The 15,658-nt window shown below is 46.7% G+C and overlaps 1 protein-coding gene across 4 annotated transcripts in view; it reads right to left on the bottom strand.

Annotated features, from left to right (window-relative positions):
- LOC110322764 (A-kinase anchor protein 2) overlaps positions 1–15,658 on the bottom strand; it is a 110,168-nt gene that overhangs the window by 22,949 nt on the left and 71,561 nt on the right. For all 4 annotated transcript variants that reach the window (XM_021199502.2, XM_029539775.1, XM_029539776.1 and 1 more), the window contains exon 2: positions 9,146–11,633. In XM_021199502.2, coding sequence (XP_021055161.1) covers positions 9,146–11,522 — 2,377 coding nt within the window. In that variant the 5' untranslated portion in view covers positions 11,523–11,633. The remainder of the gene's footprint in view (positions 1–9,145; positions 11,634–15,658) is intronic.

Genomic DNA, 15,658 nt, shown 5'->3' with positions numbered 1-15,658 from the left:
ACACACACACACACACACACACACACACACACACACACACACACACACGGTCTGGACTCTTGCCTCTAGCTGTTCTCTTCCTCAGATCTACAGCAAAAACCCCTCTCCTCATCCATACCTTGGAGCCGTCATGTCCTCATTTTTCTTTCAACCATTCATGGCTTCAGCCTCCCCAGGTGCATCTGCCTCAGCACAAAATAATTTTAAAATATAAAATAAACCAGATCTTTTTTTATTTTTTTATTTTTTATTTTTTTAGATTCTCATGTAGCCCGGGCTGGCCTTGAACTCCTGACTCTCTAATAATCTCATCTTAAACTAAGCATCTTCTTCAGAAAAACAGAGCTCCTCCTTCCTAGATTTTAGCTCCTTCCAGTAAGGCCCACAAGGCAGCCCCAGCATCAGTGCCTCATCACCCCAGCCCCAACTTACTTTGAAGCAACTACATCGGTCAGTTCCTCGGACTTAGTCCACTTTCAAGGGTGTTTCTCATCCCTGACTATGTTTATGATCTAAAGGGTCCCATCATCTCATTCTCCCACCTGGGAACCTTCAAAGGAAGAGGTGAAAGGAGGAAGGCGGGCTCGTGGTGTGTGGGGTAGGGGGGTTGGGGGTGTCACAGCAGGAACTTCGAAAGCCCAAGTCCTTGGGGATGGGGGTGGGGCTGCTGCTGAACAGGTTGCTCTCATTCACCCCAAAGAAAGGAAGTGGGAAACAGCAGCTCTGGGCTCTGCTCTCTGGGGACTTGAGTAGCTTTAGATGCTGGCCGACTCACCCCCAAGCTGTGTGAAGAAAAGAGGCCATTGACAGAGGAACGGGCCAAGGCACGTCATCTGGTGGGTGTTTTTGTTCAGTTCGGTTTGGTTTTTAAAATTTAAGTGGGTGATAGCTTTTTTTTCTCTTGAGAAATGTTAGAAACAAAGGATCTTTGAGTTATGACTCCACAGGCACAGAGCGTAATAATCACCCAGATTCGAACTGTTGGTTTACATGCCCGTACAAAACTGCCTAAACTTCCGGAGCCTACATCCGAGGATTTCTGGGAGCTAAGGATGACCCCGCAGAAGGAAGACACGAGTTGTCAGGAATGACAGGGCTCTGTCCGAGCACACAGACTTCCCTGCACTCTGTGAGTGGGAGGAATTTGAAGATTCTTTTCTCTGCCCCCTGTAAGCACAGCCTACCCAAGGGGAATCCCACAGTGTAACCAAGCATGGACTGGCAATAGTTTAACTATTTCTGGCACACAGATAGAAAACACAGATTCAGACTCCTTGGTTGCCTTTGCTCTCTTCGTGGGAAGACAGCCTTGGCTAGCGCAAAGGGAAAGTCTACTGCCCTTCTCACCATCCTGCAGCTGTGTGAGCATTCTTAGCTTCTTGAGTGTGTGATGATGACTGGGAATATGGAAAGGGGCAGGGACCTTGAGGACCGGGCGAGCGAGTGAAGATTAAAGCGAGCAGGACTAATGTATTTAACATAATTATTTCCAAGCCGAGTGTGCTGGAACGAACACCTTTGTAATTCTGGCACTTGAGAGGTGAAAACAGGAGAACCAGGAGTTCGAGGCCAGCCTGGGCTACGTGAGACTCTCAAAAGGACCAATGGTATTGTTATTACTGTTTTATTCCCATTTTTACTGGTGAGGAAATGGGTTTATAGAGGTGAAATGAACTATTTATACAGCAAGCAGGGAGCTGACTTTGGAATGTGATTCCAGAGAAGTTACTGACTCTCCTAAGCACCTGCCTTCCTTGACTGACTGTTTTATATATGAATTTATGGTTGGATAATGGGAAATAAGAATGAGGTTGGTACTGTCAAAGAGACTTGCTGTGAGATGCATACAAGTTTTCTGAGACGTCCATATTTATCTTCAAGGCTACAAGAAGCAAACGAGCGAGCATTATATAAACTACAGAGGGATTGATTCTCTGAGGCTCTCACAGTCTGACTAGCCCATTCCCTGCTCCCTCCCCTGGCCTCCCTCCCTCATCCAGCCCTCTTCCAAGCCCTCAGTAGAGGCTTATTCACAAAGATCAAATGCATCCGAAATGCCAGTCTCCTTGGGAAGTACACAGCCTAGTAAGAGTCGAAGTCACATCCTGTCCAGGCTCCAGCAGTCACGGGTTGGGACATCCTACTCCCAAGCTGGCTTTGATTAGCTCACATTTCTCAACAGGGATCCTGCAAGAATTAGGCCTTTTGATTCACTTCCTCTTTGTTAAGATTAAGACTGTAGACTTTCCTTGTACGTGGCTGAGTCTGATTTCTGGGAAAGAGTTATTCCCAGAGCATGGAATAGCTATGTATGTTAGTAATGAGGACCTCACGTGGTGCCTCCCACAAGTGTGAGTACAACCAGGAGGCAACGCAGATAACCCATGGATCAACCAGCATAAAAGCCAACAGGATTTGAATACGGTAGACCTGGCTTCCACAGGAGGGAGTTGAACTGAAGTGAGATGGTTTGCTTTTTCTGCAATGATGTCATCTGAAAGTCATGACCACACACAGGCTTGTCACAGAGGATCGCCTGGAGTCTAATCCTCAGGAGAGAGAATGGCAGGATTGAGCATGATGGTTTCCCTTTGCAAAACCTTTTGAGAGTGATGTCCAAAAAGAGCAATGCATTCATGCTGGCTTATCTTATCGATTCCTATTGCAATAGTGGGTACTTTACAAAGAAAGGCATTTGTCGGGTTCAGATCCAATAAATACAGGACGGTTCAAAGGAACAGAGATAGAAGGCAATCATGATGCTCCATGATGATCAAGTGTCACTGACTGTGATCTCATGACAACAAAGATATTGCACTCAGTCAACAGTGATTACTAATCCTTGCTCATAATCAGATTAATCTAGTTCATCTGTAGATTTTGGGGAATGAACCCAACTCTGAAATGAATGGCTAAGCTTCCTCCTGGGAAATGAAATGGCAGAGAAAACCAACAAGACAAGCAACCTAAACAGCTAACTTATCCCCTTAGCCTAAATATTTGGCAAGTACTAGCAATTTGGCTTATTTGTAACTGGGGCATTAAAACATCAAGGAGCCATGCAGATTGCCAGGGTAACTTTGCTACACTTCTGCAGCCCCCCCTCCCCCAGACACCCCACACACACACACACACACACGGGCCTTGATATGAATTGAAGTGAGATGCTTTGCACTTTCTGAAAGTCATGACCACACACAGGTTTGTCACAGAGGATAGCCTCCGGGAGTCTAATCCTCAGGAGGGAGAATGGCAATATGGTTTCCCTTTGCAAAACCAACATAGATACATGGATAGATGAAGGATAAATGGAGGGATGGATAGAGATAGATAGACATAGATAGATAGATAGATAGATAGATAGATAGATAGATAGATAGATAGATAGACAGAGAGGTAGATCCAGAGCTGCCTGGGCTATAGAGTAAGACATTGTCTCAAAAAAAAGTTTGTGTGTGTGTACACACTCATGTAGGTGCATATTCATGTGTAGGCATCTATGCATATAGCCTCATGTGTTCCTATCATTTTGACCATGATTTTGAAGGGCTTTTGGGAGGAGTAGGTGACAAATGGGAACCTATGAAGTAGCTAGTACTGTATACAACTTTAAGGTCTTGTGCTAAGTTGCAGCTAGCTTGGCTTAGATTTACGTTAGCAAAGAATGTTCCGGAAACAGCAGTGGACACCAACCACCTGTGGGACCTTCCACACAAAGCTTATGCTACTTCACACAGCCAGCTGGACTTCGCCTGGAAGTGAAACCCGGATTCCTAACAACAGATACACACATTGAGAAGTGTCTGTTAGTGTCCATGATAGGCAAAGACTGGGAAACTCTTAATTAAGTTCGTAATTATCACTTGAGTTTAAAAAGATGTTTGGGTAACCCCTCACCCCCATTCTCTCAAGGGTATTTTACCCTAATGTACGTGTTTCCCCTTAATCAGGCTCATTAATCTGTCAAGGCACTTCTTTTCCCCTTTCTTTCTCTCCTTTTTGAAACACTAGGGATGGAGCCTACTTGTGCATGCTAGGCAAGGGCTCTAATGTTGAACTATCCCAGCTCTTTTCCCCTTATTTTATCTTGAGAAAGAATCTTGTCACGTTGCCTAAACTGGCTCCCAGCTAACTCTAGCCTAGATGGGCTTTGAACACCCCCTACCTCAGCTCTCCAAGCAGGAATTATGGGCCTTCACCACACTCTTATAAAGGGTGGGAGTGGGGAACATCATCCAAATGTCTTTTCAATATCCAAGGAATGGAGGTTTTTAGGTAACAGCGGGAAGAGTTTGTACCTCCCACTTTCTCTAGCACCCTTGCTCTCAGCGGACCTTGTCTGTTTACTGTTTAGGATCCAGCATGTGGCCAGCATGATTTCCACTAGATAAGGAGCTAAGACATTATCTTTCATCACCTAATATCATCAATCTGATCTGAATCACACAGAACCTACTGAGTCACTTCTGGCAGGAAACATGAAGCAGTGCAGAGGAAACCCTAGCAATATTTCATTCATGAGACCCATGTTGGAGCCAGAAGTTCCAACCCACAAATTGCCAGAGTAATGTGTCAGCTTCCTCCGGGATCACAAACTAAGTAAGAGGCCGGCTGGCCAAGCAATACTCCAGAGGTTTCCAGGCTCGGAAAGAAAGAAACCTGAATGTTTTATTCATTTTAATTTTGGTTCCTCTCTCCATGCTGCAATCCTAGGATGCCCCACATGGTGTCTTTTCTACATATTCTGAATATAAATATGAAGGAGTGGAGTCTGTCCGCATCACACTAGGACTGTGTTCAATGTAATAATAAAACCAGGACAGAACATAAAGAGATTATTTTTTTCTTTTCTTTCTTTCTTTTCTCTTCTTTTTTTTTGGGGGGGGGGGAGTGGTGGTTGTTTGGTTTGGTTTGGTTTGGTTAGGTTTTTCAAGACAATATCTCTCCACACATAGCATAGCCTAGGCTGTCCTGAAACTCACTACGTGAACCAGGCTGGCCTGGAACTGGATCTGCCTGCCTCTTGCCTCCTGGATGCTGGGATTAGAGAAGCATCAAGCAGTTACTGTCTTCTTACAAGGATGAGCACAGTGTGAATAAGACACAGGGAGGGAGATTCACATTCCTAAAGTTAGGACCGAGGTTAGGTTCTAAGGACACTGGGACCGGGTAACTGGAGGTCAGTGAGTCAACCCTGGCACTCTGGCATCTTGTACAGTAAATTCAATCCTTGTAGGGAAGGAAGCCTGACTAGGGGGAACCAGACTAGACAGCAGCATCTCCTTCACCTAACAATCGTTTACATGGTAGAAGTAAAGCTGGAGCAATATGGTGAGGGATCTCATTAAGAGACTGAGTGGAGAATTCATAATACCCCCTGCTATGGTCTGGTGTTCGGGAACCTCGCAGATACATTGAAATGTAGTTACCATTGTATGCTATTAGGCGGGCACTTTGGGAAGGTGATCAGACCATGGGGTCAGAGTCAACATGGATAGTATTAATGTCATTATGAAAGAGGACACCGGGATCTATTTAGTTGCCTTTCCACAACATGAGGACATCAAGAAGGGGTTCCCTCTATAATCTAGGATACAGATCCTTGCTGGAAACTTAATCTTGGACATCCCAATCTCTACAACTCTGAGAAATAAATTTGTTTATTGTTTATAAACGACTCAGCCCCAAGTATTTTGTCATAGTGAATCAAATAGTCCAATTTGTCCATCAACTACATGGACTCCCAGCAGGTTCCACAACAAAGTAATGCAGTTGACACAGGCAAACCATGGCTTCCATGCAAGCAGGTGCCAAGAAGCTCACAGAATGCTTCTCCATCAGTGAGTCTTCCAACTTCCGGGGAGCACCATCACTGGCCTGTGCAGTAGCTCCCAAGCTGGGCCTGCAATCACATGGTACAAACTTTTCTCCAGGACAGGATGCATAACCTCCATCTCCGTGCCAAGCCAGCTCCAGCCCAAAACAATTCCAAGAGAACTTGACCAGTAAGACTTGTTGGGGAAAGCCAAGTTCTTGTGGCTAACCACTGGAGGAAACTTTCCCTGACAGTTTTCTTGCCTTAAGCACTTAGCTGGCTCTGGCCTGTGACCTGGAGGCATTAAAAACCCATCGAGGAAGTCTCCACGCTCTTCCTCCTCCACAGCCCGCCCTTCCCTTTCCTTCCTGAACAGCTCAGGTCCAAGAGTCATTAGCTGGGGCTAAAAACCATGATGCCTGCAGAGGGCTGGGAGGAGAACACAGTGGCCTAGGGAGGACTGTGGAGTCAGAGCAAGGTGGACAAGGGACAGCAGTGACAGAGGTAAATGGAATGCAGGAAGGGGCGGGTAATCATCTAGAAGTGAATAATGGTTCATAATTTAATGAAGAAAATAGGAGCTTGGTTAAATGGTGTGGGTAGAGGGGCCAAACAAATACCATACTGAGGATATCAAGGAGTAAGCTGCAAATATGGAAAGGACAGGAGCGTTTCATAGAACACTGGCCTCTGAGCAAAACTGCCACCATATGCATCAGACAAGCTGCACCTGCTTACATAAGACCATCACCAGCATGTCTGATCCCTCAAAGGAAGAGCAGATGGGGGAGGGTCCCTGGACCCTTACCCGAGAGTCCCAGTACTCTCTCTTGACCCTCCCAGCCACTTTCTATGTAATTCTGCACACAGCCTCCAGGTCTCAGGGGTCTCTAGAACACATAGACTAGAGAAGGTTAACCAAAGGGGGAGCTACATTTATGCAGCTACGGGGAAGCCATCATCCAAGCTAGGTAAAGACTTAAGGTATTGAGGTCAATATGTTCCTGTAAGCAATCCTTTACCTCTGTAAATAAGTTCAATAAGCTCATTGGTCCCCTATGACCTTTGGAAAAAATATGCTTTGATTTGACTTGGGGAGTTTATAAAGATGGGGTAAAAATTGTCTCCCCGGGGAAGAAATTTTTATGACAAATGTGACTAGCTCTACTAAACCAGAATTAAAAGATCCCCGACTGAGTAGAATTGATTACCACGCACCCCCGACAGTCTGAGCTTGACCCCCAAGAACCTCAGGGAAAAGCTAGATGGTTGGTGCACATCTGTATTCCCAGCACCCCCACAGTGAGAGACTGGAGGCAGAGATGGGAGAATTACAGGGAAGTCTGCAGATTGGCTAGCCTGGGCTACACAGCACAGGTGCCAAGACAAGAGCCTGCTCAACAAGATGGAAGGTGAGAACTGATTCCTAAAAGGTGTCCTCCAAGTCCACACCATGACACGCACACTCACAGTCTCCCTCTCCTCTCACCACTCCCATGCCACTAACTTTTGGAAAAGATCTCTGCATGAACTCATGATTTCATAGATAGATAGATAGATAGATAGATAGATAGATAGATAGATAGATAGATAGAAAAATATATATAAGATAGACATATATGTAGATATGCTTAATCTCCAAATCTGTTCGTTAAGCCTGCCTTAGTGGACACTCCAACATTAATGCACATGCCGATCTTGATGCATACATCCCATCCCTCTGTAAGAGAATAGCCGCTCTTTGCTCTTTGGGGATAAGACCGATAAATACTGGCTAAAATAGAACACCATGCAATAACAAAGCAGAAGGAAACGCTGAAGGAGCTGCTTCTCAAAAAGACACAAAAGAGATCTGGAAGGGATTTCCATACCATGACTAAACAAAGTGAGGATAAAAATAACAAGACCAATGAAAACTAGTTATTGAATGTAATGGGATTCCATGAGACCATATTGATATAAAGAAATCCTAGCCTTCAAGTCTGATAAGGAGTGGGATAAAGAGTCCATAGTCAGGTGTTTCTAAACAAAATATGTATTAATTTCAAAAGGAAAATGTAGCTTCTCTGTGAGAAGCCTTTCAAACACTCCTTAATCAAGTGATCGAAAGTAATATTGAATGGTCAAAACTAAGATCTGTCTATCCCAGAATGAGCTAATACCATGTGCTACTTGCTTAGACACTGTGAGGATGCAGCATCAATTTGGCCGTGCTTCTCCTAGCAAGGGTGAGATGTAATCACACAAAACCATCCCAAAGACGGAGGATCAGTCTCCCCACAAGTCTCCTGTAAAACACACGATCCCACACTCGGGTTTCCGGATGATATCCAGTGTTCTACAATGCTTTCTTCTAACACCCGCACTTATCTCGGCGTGAACCATACAATGCATGGCCCAGTTCTGAGCCCACTCTGAGGAGCTCCGAGACGAGATGAACAGAGCCCCAGGTGCTTTCATATCCACCTGGGAAACAAAAGCCTCTGGTCACACTGTTAGCCACAGTGGGATTCATGCCATTGCCATCTATACCCACAATTCAAGGAAGGGGATGCCCAGACAAGAGAAGGAGATTCAATATGGCCCTTCTGCTTGTATGTAGTAGCTTCACTTTTCGAAATGGACAAGAATGGATGGAAATGTCCAGAGTAGATACATGTATAGGCTGAGGTTGGGGACATTCTAAGAAGGCATTGTTAGGCAATCTCATGGTGGGGACATCAAGGAGCAGACTTAGAAATCAAGACGGTGATGATTTCACCGGGTAGTAGCTCAAGGGATCACAACCATAAAGATGGTCTATCATCACATGAGTGTACCTGCTTTGTGATCACATAAAGGAAGCCAAACCCAACCGAGAGGAAAATGGACAGAATATCTGCAGACTGCAACCCTGAGTTAAGACAGTCCTGGCTGGGAGGAAAGCCAGCATCCCAAAGGGGGTTAGTAGAACACAACACATCCCCCAAGTTTGATGGGTTTAACTTAACTATAGCTTTTGAAGGTCCAGTTACTGATCTGAAGATACAGAAAGCACAGCAGCCCCACTCTGCCAAGGCCTATGCCTCACTTGGCCAAGACGCAGCCCTCCAAGGAAAGGGGTGACAGGAGGAGGCCTGTACAATAAATAAAACAAGACAAGGCCGACTAAGAGGCAAGGAGCCATCATATCCACTGAGAAACAGCAACCACGACCCAGACGACACCCTAACACCTCTGTTGTCGAACTCCTCCTGCCAAAGGCATAGCGGAGGCTCCGCCCGGAACCCGAAACCGTGAACACAGGAGTCACTTTCCGACACCCGGGTGCCGGATGCAGCTATTACTCACCTGGAGCAGTCTTGTAGCAGGTGGTCCTAGAAGGCAGCGATGGCGCGTTCTTGGCCCTGGGGCTTGGGGTGCTTTGCCTCACTTGTCTCTGCCGCTTTAGCTCCTCCTCCCTTTCCTGGGCTGCCCGGATCTCTTCTTCAATCATGGATAAAGTCCGCTGCTTCCTTGACCTCAGTTTGAAGGGCCCAACCATGACATCAGACTCTTGAGTCGCCAGGAGAGAGGCCGTGCTTCTCAGCTCGGCCGCCTCTGAGTACTTGCTGAAGTACCCTCCTTCAGGCCTGGTCTCTTCCATGTTGACTGGACCGCCAGGCTGCACAGCTGCCGGTGGCTGGGAGGGCCCCTTTTCCCTGAGTGCCCTGTTCTCCACAGGGAGGCTCTTTGGTAAAACATCCCTTTTCTCTTGAACAGGAGAGGACACCTGAGGTGGTGCAAACATGCCCTGGGGCTTCTCAGAGCCAGGAGTCTGGCTTCCAGCTTCCTCTACCATCGCTTCAGGCTCCTGCTGTTCTGATCCCTCCTTGCTGGTGTGAGGCTCAGCCTTATCCACCTGCTCGGCTATGGCTTGTTGAATGGCATTCTGCACCAGGAGCCCGGCCTGATATTCCAAGGGGTCATCAACGGATGGAGAATCTCCCAGTGTGGAGGAAGGAGAATAGAAACCATGGTCACTGAATGACTTGGAGACCCCTTCTCGGCCCTCAGAGGGGTTGTCTGTTTGGGGGGTCTGAGGCAGAGAGAAGTCAGCCAGGGAGTTTTCCTGAAGGGCACTGGGTGTCTCGTTAGAAGCTCCACTGTCACTTATATTGTCCATGCTGAAGTCATTAGACAGAGTCTCCAGGACAGTGGTATCCTGAGACCTCACCGACAACTCATCTAACCCTGAGTCCAACTCCTCCTGAGTCAAAGATACATTGACCGATCTTGAAAACTGATCTAAAATCCCATGATCTTCATTTTTGACCACAGTCAGGACAGCCCGGGCACTTGTGAACTCTCCATCCTCTGCCCACAGTTTAGATAAGGGCCCACGTTTAGAAGGCTCACTGTATGGCCCTTCCTTTCCCTGAGTGGCAGCATTAGCTGGACCGGCTCCTGCAGACTGGCTCTCAGATACACAGGGAGCTTTCTGCTCCTTGGCTGCCTGTGTGCCACCGTCTTCCAGAGTTCCCCTGACAGTAGCTGGTCTCAAGATGGTCGGTGGCTTGTCCGAATTGATGGATCCAAGAGGTTTGTAGAAAGGCTTGATAGAGAACAGCCTTGGTGTGCTCTGGCCCTTGGCCAGTGTTTGCCTGGAATTCTCCATCAGCTGGAACTGCTTGCGTGCAGCTGAGAAGTCAATCTGCTCAGTGACCACATCCTCCTTTGTGTGTTCAATACCATCTAGGTGTTTGTGAGCAGCTGGGGCTGTGCAGGGCTGGGAAGTGGACAGCTGCTGCTGTTGCAGTTGTTGCTGCTGTTGCAGTTGTTGCTGCTGTTGCTGTAGCTGTAGCTGCTCCTGCTGCTGTTGCAGCTGTTGCTGCTGCTGCTGTTGCTGTAGCTGTAGCTGCTCCTGCTGAGCCCTTTTCTCTTTGCGCTCCTTGTACTTTCTGTGTGACTCCAGATGTTCCTCATCCAGCTGCTCCTCAATAGTTTTTTCCTGGGGAGGATTCCACCACTTGGCGGCGATGCCAGGATTCTTCTTCACAGCCTGACTCCGGATGAGCTCCCTCCGCTCCTTCTCCAGCTCTATCATCTCCTCAGAGGGCCTCACTTTCCGGACGCAAAACTGCTCCTTCTCGCGCTCGTCCTCCTCAAAGAGCTTGGAGGGCTTCTTGTCCTCGTGGAAGGCACGCAGCTCAAACTTGGCCTCCTTCTTCAGTGTGGTGAGTGTGAACTCCCCATCTCGGGAGGAGCAGTGGGAGCTGGTAGAGGAACTGGGGCTGGCAGGTGCCTGCAGGCTGTTCCCCAGCAGGTCTTGGGGCTGGTCAGTGGAGTGTCCATTGGCTCTTTCTCCTTCAGCCATCCTGTCTGAGGGGCTTCTACTGAGCTCGATGTGAGGAGGCACCTGCCTACCGGATGCTTTCTCAGTGGGCTCTGCCTCTGGGACTGAGTGGCCAGGTGACCCTAAGCCGCTTACCAGTACGGCTGCACCAGGCTCTGGGGAGGAGATTCCGTTGTAAGTTCCATCCACAGAGGAATCACAGCAGTTGGCCTCCAGCACTTCATCTAGGTACTGGATCTCTCTGGCGACATCGTTATCTAAAGCCTCAAGGCGATCAGTGAGGAGGCCATTGTGTGAGGGCGAATAGAAAGGGGGGGAGTGGTCCTTGGAATGGGGGGTAGAGGTGACTCCAGGTACACTTTTACATTCTGCCACGGACACCCCAATTTCCATGTTTTTGTGATCTGGGGAGAGAGAGCTGGCGGCAGGCTCCAGGCGACTGTCACCACAGTTGTCTTGCTTGCTTCTCAGCTGGTTAGCATCCTCAGAAAGCTGGGGAGGCTTCTAGAATAAAGAGAAAACACAAATAAAGGTTAAATGCATGCTCTGAATATAGATGCTGTCATGGTTTAAATATGCTCGGCCCAGAGAGTGGCACTATTTGGAGTGTGGCCTTGTTGGAGTAGGTTTGTCACTGTGGGCATGGGCTTTAAGACCCTCATCCTAGCTGCCTGGAAGCCAGTCTTCTACTAGCAGCCTTCAGATGAAGATGTAGAACCCGAAGCTCCTCCTGCCTGGATGCTGCCATGCTCCTGCCTTAATGATAACGGATGGAACCTCTGACTTGTAAGTCAGCCCCAATTAAATGTTGTACTTATAAGAGTTGTCTTGGTCATGGTGTCTGTTCACAGAAGCAAACCCCTAGCTAAGACAGATGCCAATCAAGAAATTCACTCAGTAACAGAAAGGAAGCAGGAAAGAACAGTGACACATACTTATGAATAGAGATCTCCTTAGTAGTAATCCTTTAAATATTCATTCTGTGTGGTGACATGTGCCTAACTCGCGTGGTTAGCTTTAATGATCAACTTGACAATGCCTAGAATCCTCTGAGAGGAGAACCCAATAAAGGGCTGTGGGCAAGTCTATCGGGGATTATCTTGTTGGTTAACTGATGCAGGAGGCCCATCACACTACAAACAGTCTTAGTCCTAGGCAAGTGGACCTGAACTGTGTAACAAAGCTAGTTGAGTATAAGCCAGGCTTTGAACCAGCATCAGGCAGCACCCTCCATACTTCCTGCTGTACTTCTTGACAGTAAAGTGAGTTCCTTGGCTGGGGAAATGTTGTGTGGATTAGCAAATTGAGCTCCCGCCTTAACTTCCCTCAATGATGGACTATAATCTAGTATTGTAAACTGAATAAACCCTTTCCTCCCCTAAGTTGCTTTGGATCAGAGTGTTATGTCACAGCAACAGAAGAGAAACCTGGCCACTAAACCTCCCGCAGTTACAGATTCCATCTTGTTAAATATATATGTGCTTCATTTGAAAATTTCATCTTCTAAATTTTGTTTTGTTTTGGTTTTTTTGAGACGGGGTTTCTCTGTGTAGGCCTGGTTGACCTGGAATTTGCTGCTCTGTAGACCAGGCTGGCCTTGAACTGAAGAGCCCCACTTGCCCCTGCTTCCTGAGTGCTGGGCTTAAAGGTTGCTCCACCACAGCCAGGGAAGAGAATGGGATCTTAATGTTTTTCTTTTCTTTTTTTTTTTTTTTTTTTTGGTTTTTCGAGACAGGGTTTCTCTGTNTAGCCCTGGCTGTCCTGGAACTCACTTTGTAGACCAGGCTGGCCTCGAACTCAGAAATCCGCCTGCCTCTGCCTCCCAAGTGCTGGGATTAAAGGTGTGCAACACCACTGCCTGGCTTAATGTTTTCATTGCATCACATTTTCCTTAGTTGTCTAGTCTGTAATCTTGTCAGTTGGCTATTTTCAAGTTTTTAATTGTCTACAAAATTAATTTAAGGTTTGAATTATATACTTATTATATAAATATATAATGTTCATATACACGGACACAGACACACACACATAAGGTCACAGTGACACATGACTTTAATCATAACACTTGGGAGGCAGAGTCAGGCTGACCTCTCAGTTCAAGACCAGCCTGGTACACACACACACACACACACACACACACACACACACACACGCGCACACACACACACACAAAATCTTGAAAAACAACAACAACAACAACAACAAAAATTACCTTGCAAATAAATAAAAACATCAAATACCAAAATGAACCGGGATTAATCACATCACAGGACTGCAGTGTATCTCCGAGAATTCCGGAAGTGAATTATGAACTTGGTGAGGTTTGCTATCCTGTCTCAAGTTTACAGTGTACCTGGTACGAGTGGGCAGGATACAATACAGAATTATTTACCTGTGTGTTTGCGTGTGAGTTTATGTATACCATGAATGTGCGTGCTTTGAGTGTGGAGGCTAGGAGACGGTGTCAGATCCCCTGACACTGGAGGTAGAAGCTGTCTGTGAACCTCCCGTTATATAGGTGCTGGGAATCCTACCCAGGCCCTCTGAGAGCAGTAAGCATGGTTAACCACCTAGTTAAGCTCCAGCTCTAGCTTTAAAATGTAGACCAAGCTGGCCTTGAACTCAGAGATCCACCTGCCCCTGCTTTCAAGTGCTGGGACTGAAGGTGTGCATCACAGATCACGAACTAGTGGTTCTTTCATCTTTAGAATGAAGTAGTGGAACTTGTCCACACAGCTTTTACTGCCACCTTCCTTTATTAATGCTGGTGGGGGCTTTGCGTACTGCATGCAACGCCACCGCCTCGCTGCATCCTTGGCCCTTCGCTGATGTTTTAAAGCCATTAAGGCAAAACCATGTTTCTTAAGAGAGAATACCTTTTCCCCAAACATCAAGAATTACGAAGCATACTCTGGATGAGCACTTGTCTGGCATGCATGGGACCCCTAGGTTCAGTCTCCAGCACTGGGAGGCAAGAGTAAAAAAAAAAAAAAACTACAGAAATTTTCAATGCAGAAACTTATTGGCAGACATTCAAATCAAGTAAACCCAGGGTAAAGCTGACTCACTCCTGTAGGAAGTGATTGCCAGCTGGGTGATGGTGGCGCATGCCTTTAATCCCAGCACTTGGGAGGCAGAGGCAGGCNNATTTCTGAGTTTGAGGCCAGCCTGGTCTACAGAGTGAGTTCCAGGACAGCTAGGACTACACAGAGAAACCCTGTCTCAAAAAAACCAAAAAAAAAAAAAAAAAAAAAAAAAAAGGAAATGATTGCCAAAGAGGCAGACCAATAAGGGAAGGTGACAGAAGGTGAGAGTCACTCCTATTCCAGCCTCATCTAGCCTGTGATTAATTACAGGAAAAGCAGAGCACCCCTTTTCTATAACTTCAGAAAGGATAAATGGAAAGCAATAGGAAGCTGGTGGGGACACATGACGTTTAAAAAAAAAAAAATCACTGCTCTACTGAAACACCTCAGAATAAATGAGAAGACGACGCTGTAATAGAAAGAAAGAGAAATCAAGAGGCATTCATTCACTCACTGGTAAACTTGTTACAGGCAGGGAACATTATTTTGCAAAGTTGGATGAAATGAGCAGCCGACTCAAGCTCCCGGTACAAGAAAGTCGTGGATTTCCCATGCTGCCCCAGGGAGCACAAGTTTATTCCAGTTTGCTTAGCATCAAGCCAAACAAAGCCCTGAGTCTACCGGTGTCTTGCACAGAGAAAGGTGAATGCCAGCTCTGGCAGACTGTTCTCAGATCTCAGACGTGACACACACTATGACATACATACTCAAACCCCAACATAAAATGATAAAGCATACTGCTTAAAAAACCAAAATTTGGATGCCAGATGTGATGATCTATGCCTTTAATTCCAGCACTGGAGAGGCAGGTGGGTCTCTGTGAGGCTGAGGGCAGCCTGGTCTACAGAGTTCGTTCCAGCACAGCCAGGGCTACATGGAGAGATTCTGTCTAGAAAAACAAGTCTAAGTTTGGGCTGTCAGTATAGCTTGAAGAGATCACTACCCCCCCCCACTCCCCCAAGCTGTACACTAGAGAAGGCATAAATAGCAAAGAATTTCCCTTCCTCTGAGTTACAGGCAGTACACACAGTCCAACCTTCTTCTTTCCACAAACTCAAGAGATTTTTTTTTCTTCTTCTTCTTTTTCAAGACAGTATTTTTCTATGTAGCTCTGGCTGTCCTGGAACTCTGTAGACCCAGCTGACCTTGAACTTAGAGATCCAACTGCCTCTGCCTCCAAAGTGCTGGGACTAAAGGGTGGGTCACCTCGCCTAGGTTGGGGGAGGATCAGGGAGAAATGCTCAAGAGACAACAAAGCTGCTTTAACCATTCAGAGCCCAGCACCCGAAAGTTAGGTAACTGTCCTAACAAAAGCAAATTGCAGGCTTGGCTCTCAGCAGGAGGAATAAACCTTCAAGCCCCAGGCCTGATAAAATCAAAGCCACCAGAAACTACAGCAGGTTAAGGGGAAAGGGCTAAGCAATCCGGGTTGTAGGAGTCTGG

This window comes from Mus pahari, chromosome 6, assembly GCF_900095145.1.
Source record: "Mus pahari chromosome 6, PAHARI_EIJ_v1.1, whole genome shotgun sequence".
NCBI lineage: Eukaryota > Metazoa > Chordata > Mammalia > Rodentia > Muridae > Mus > Mus pahari.
Note: the sequence above shows the minus strand (reverse complement) of the source record. Positions and strands in the feature narration are given on the sequence as shown.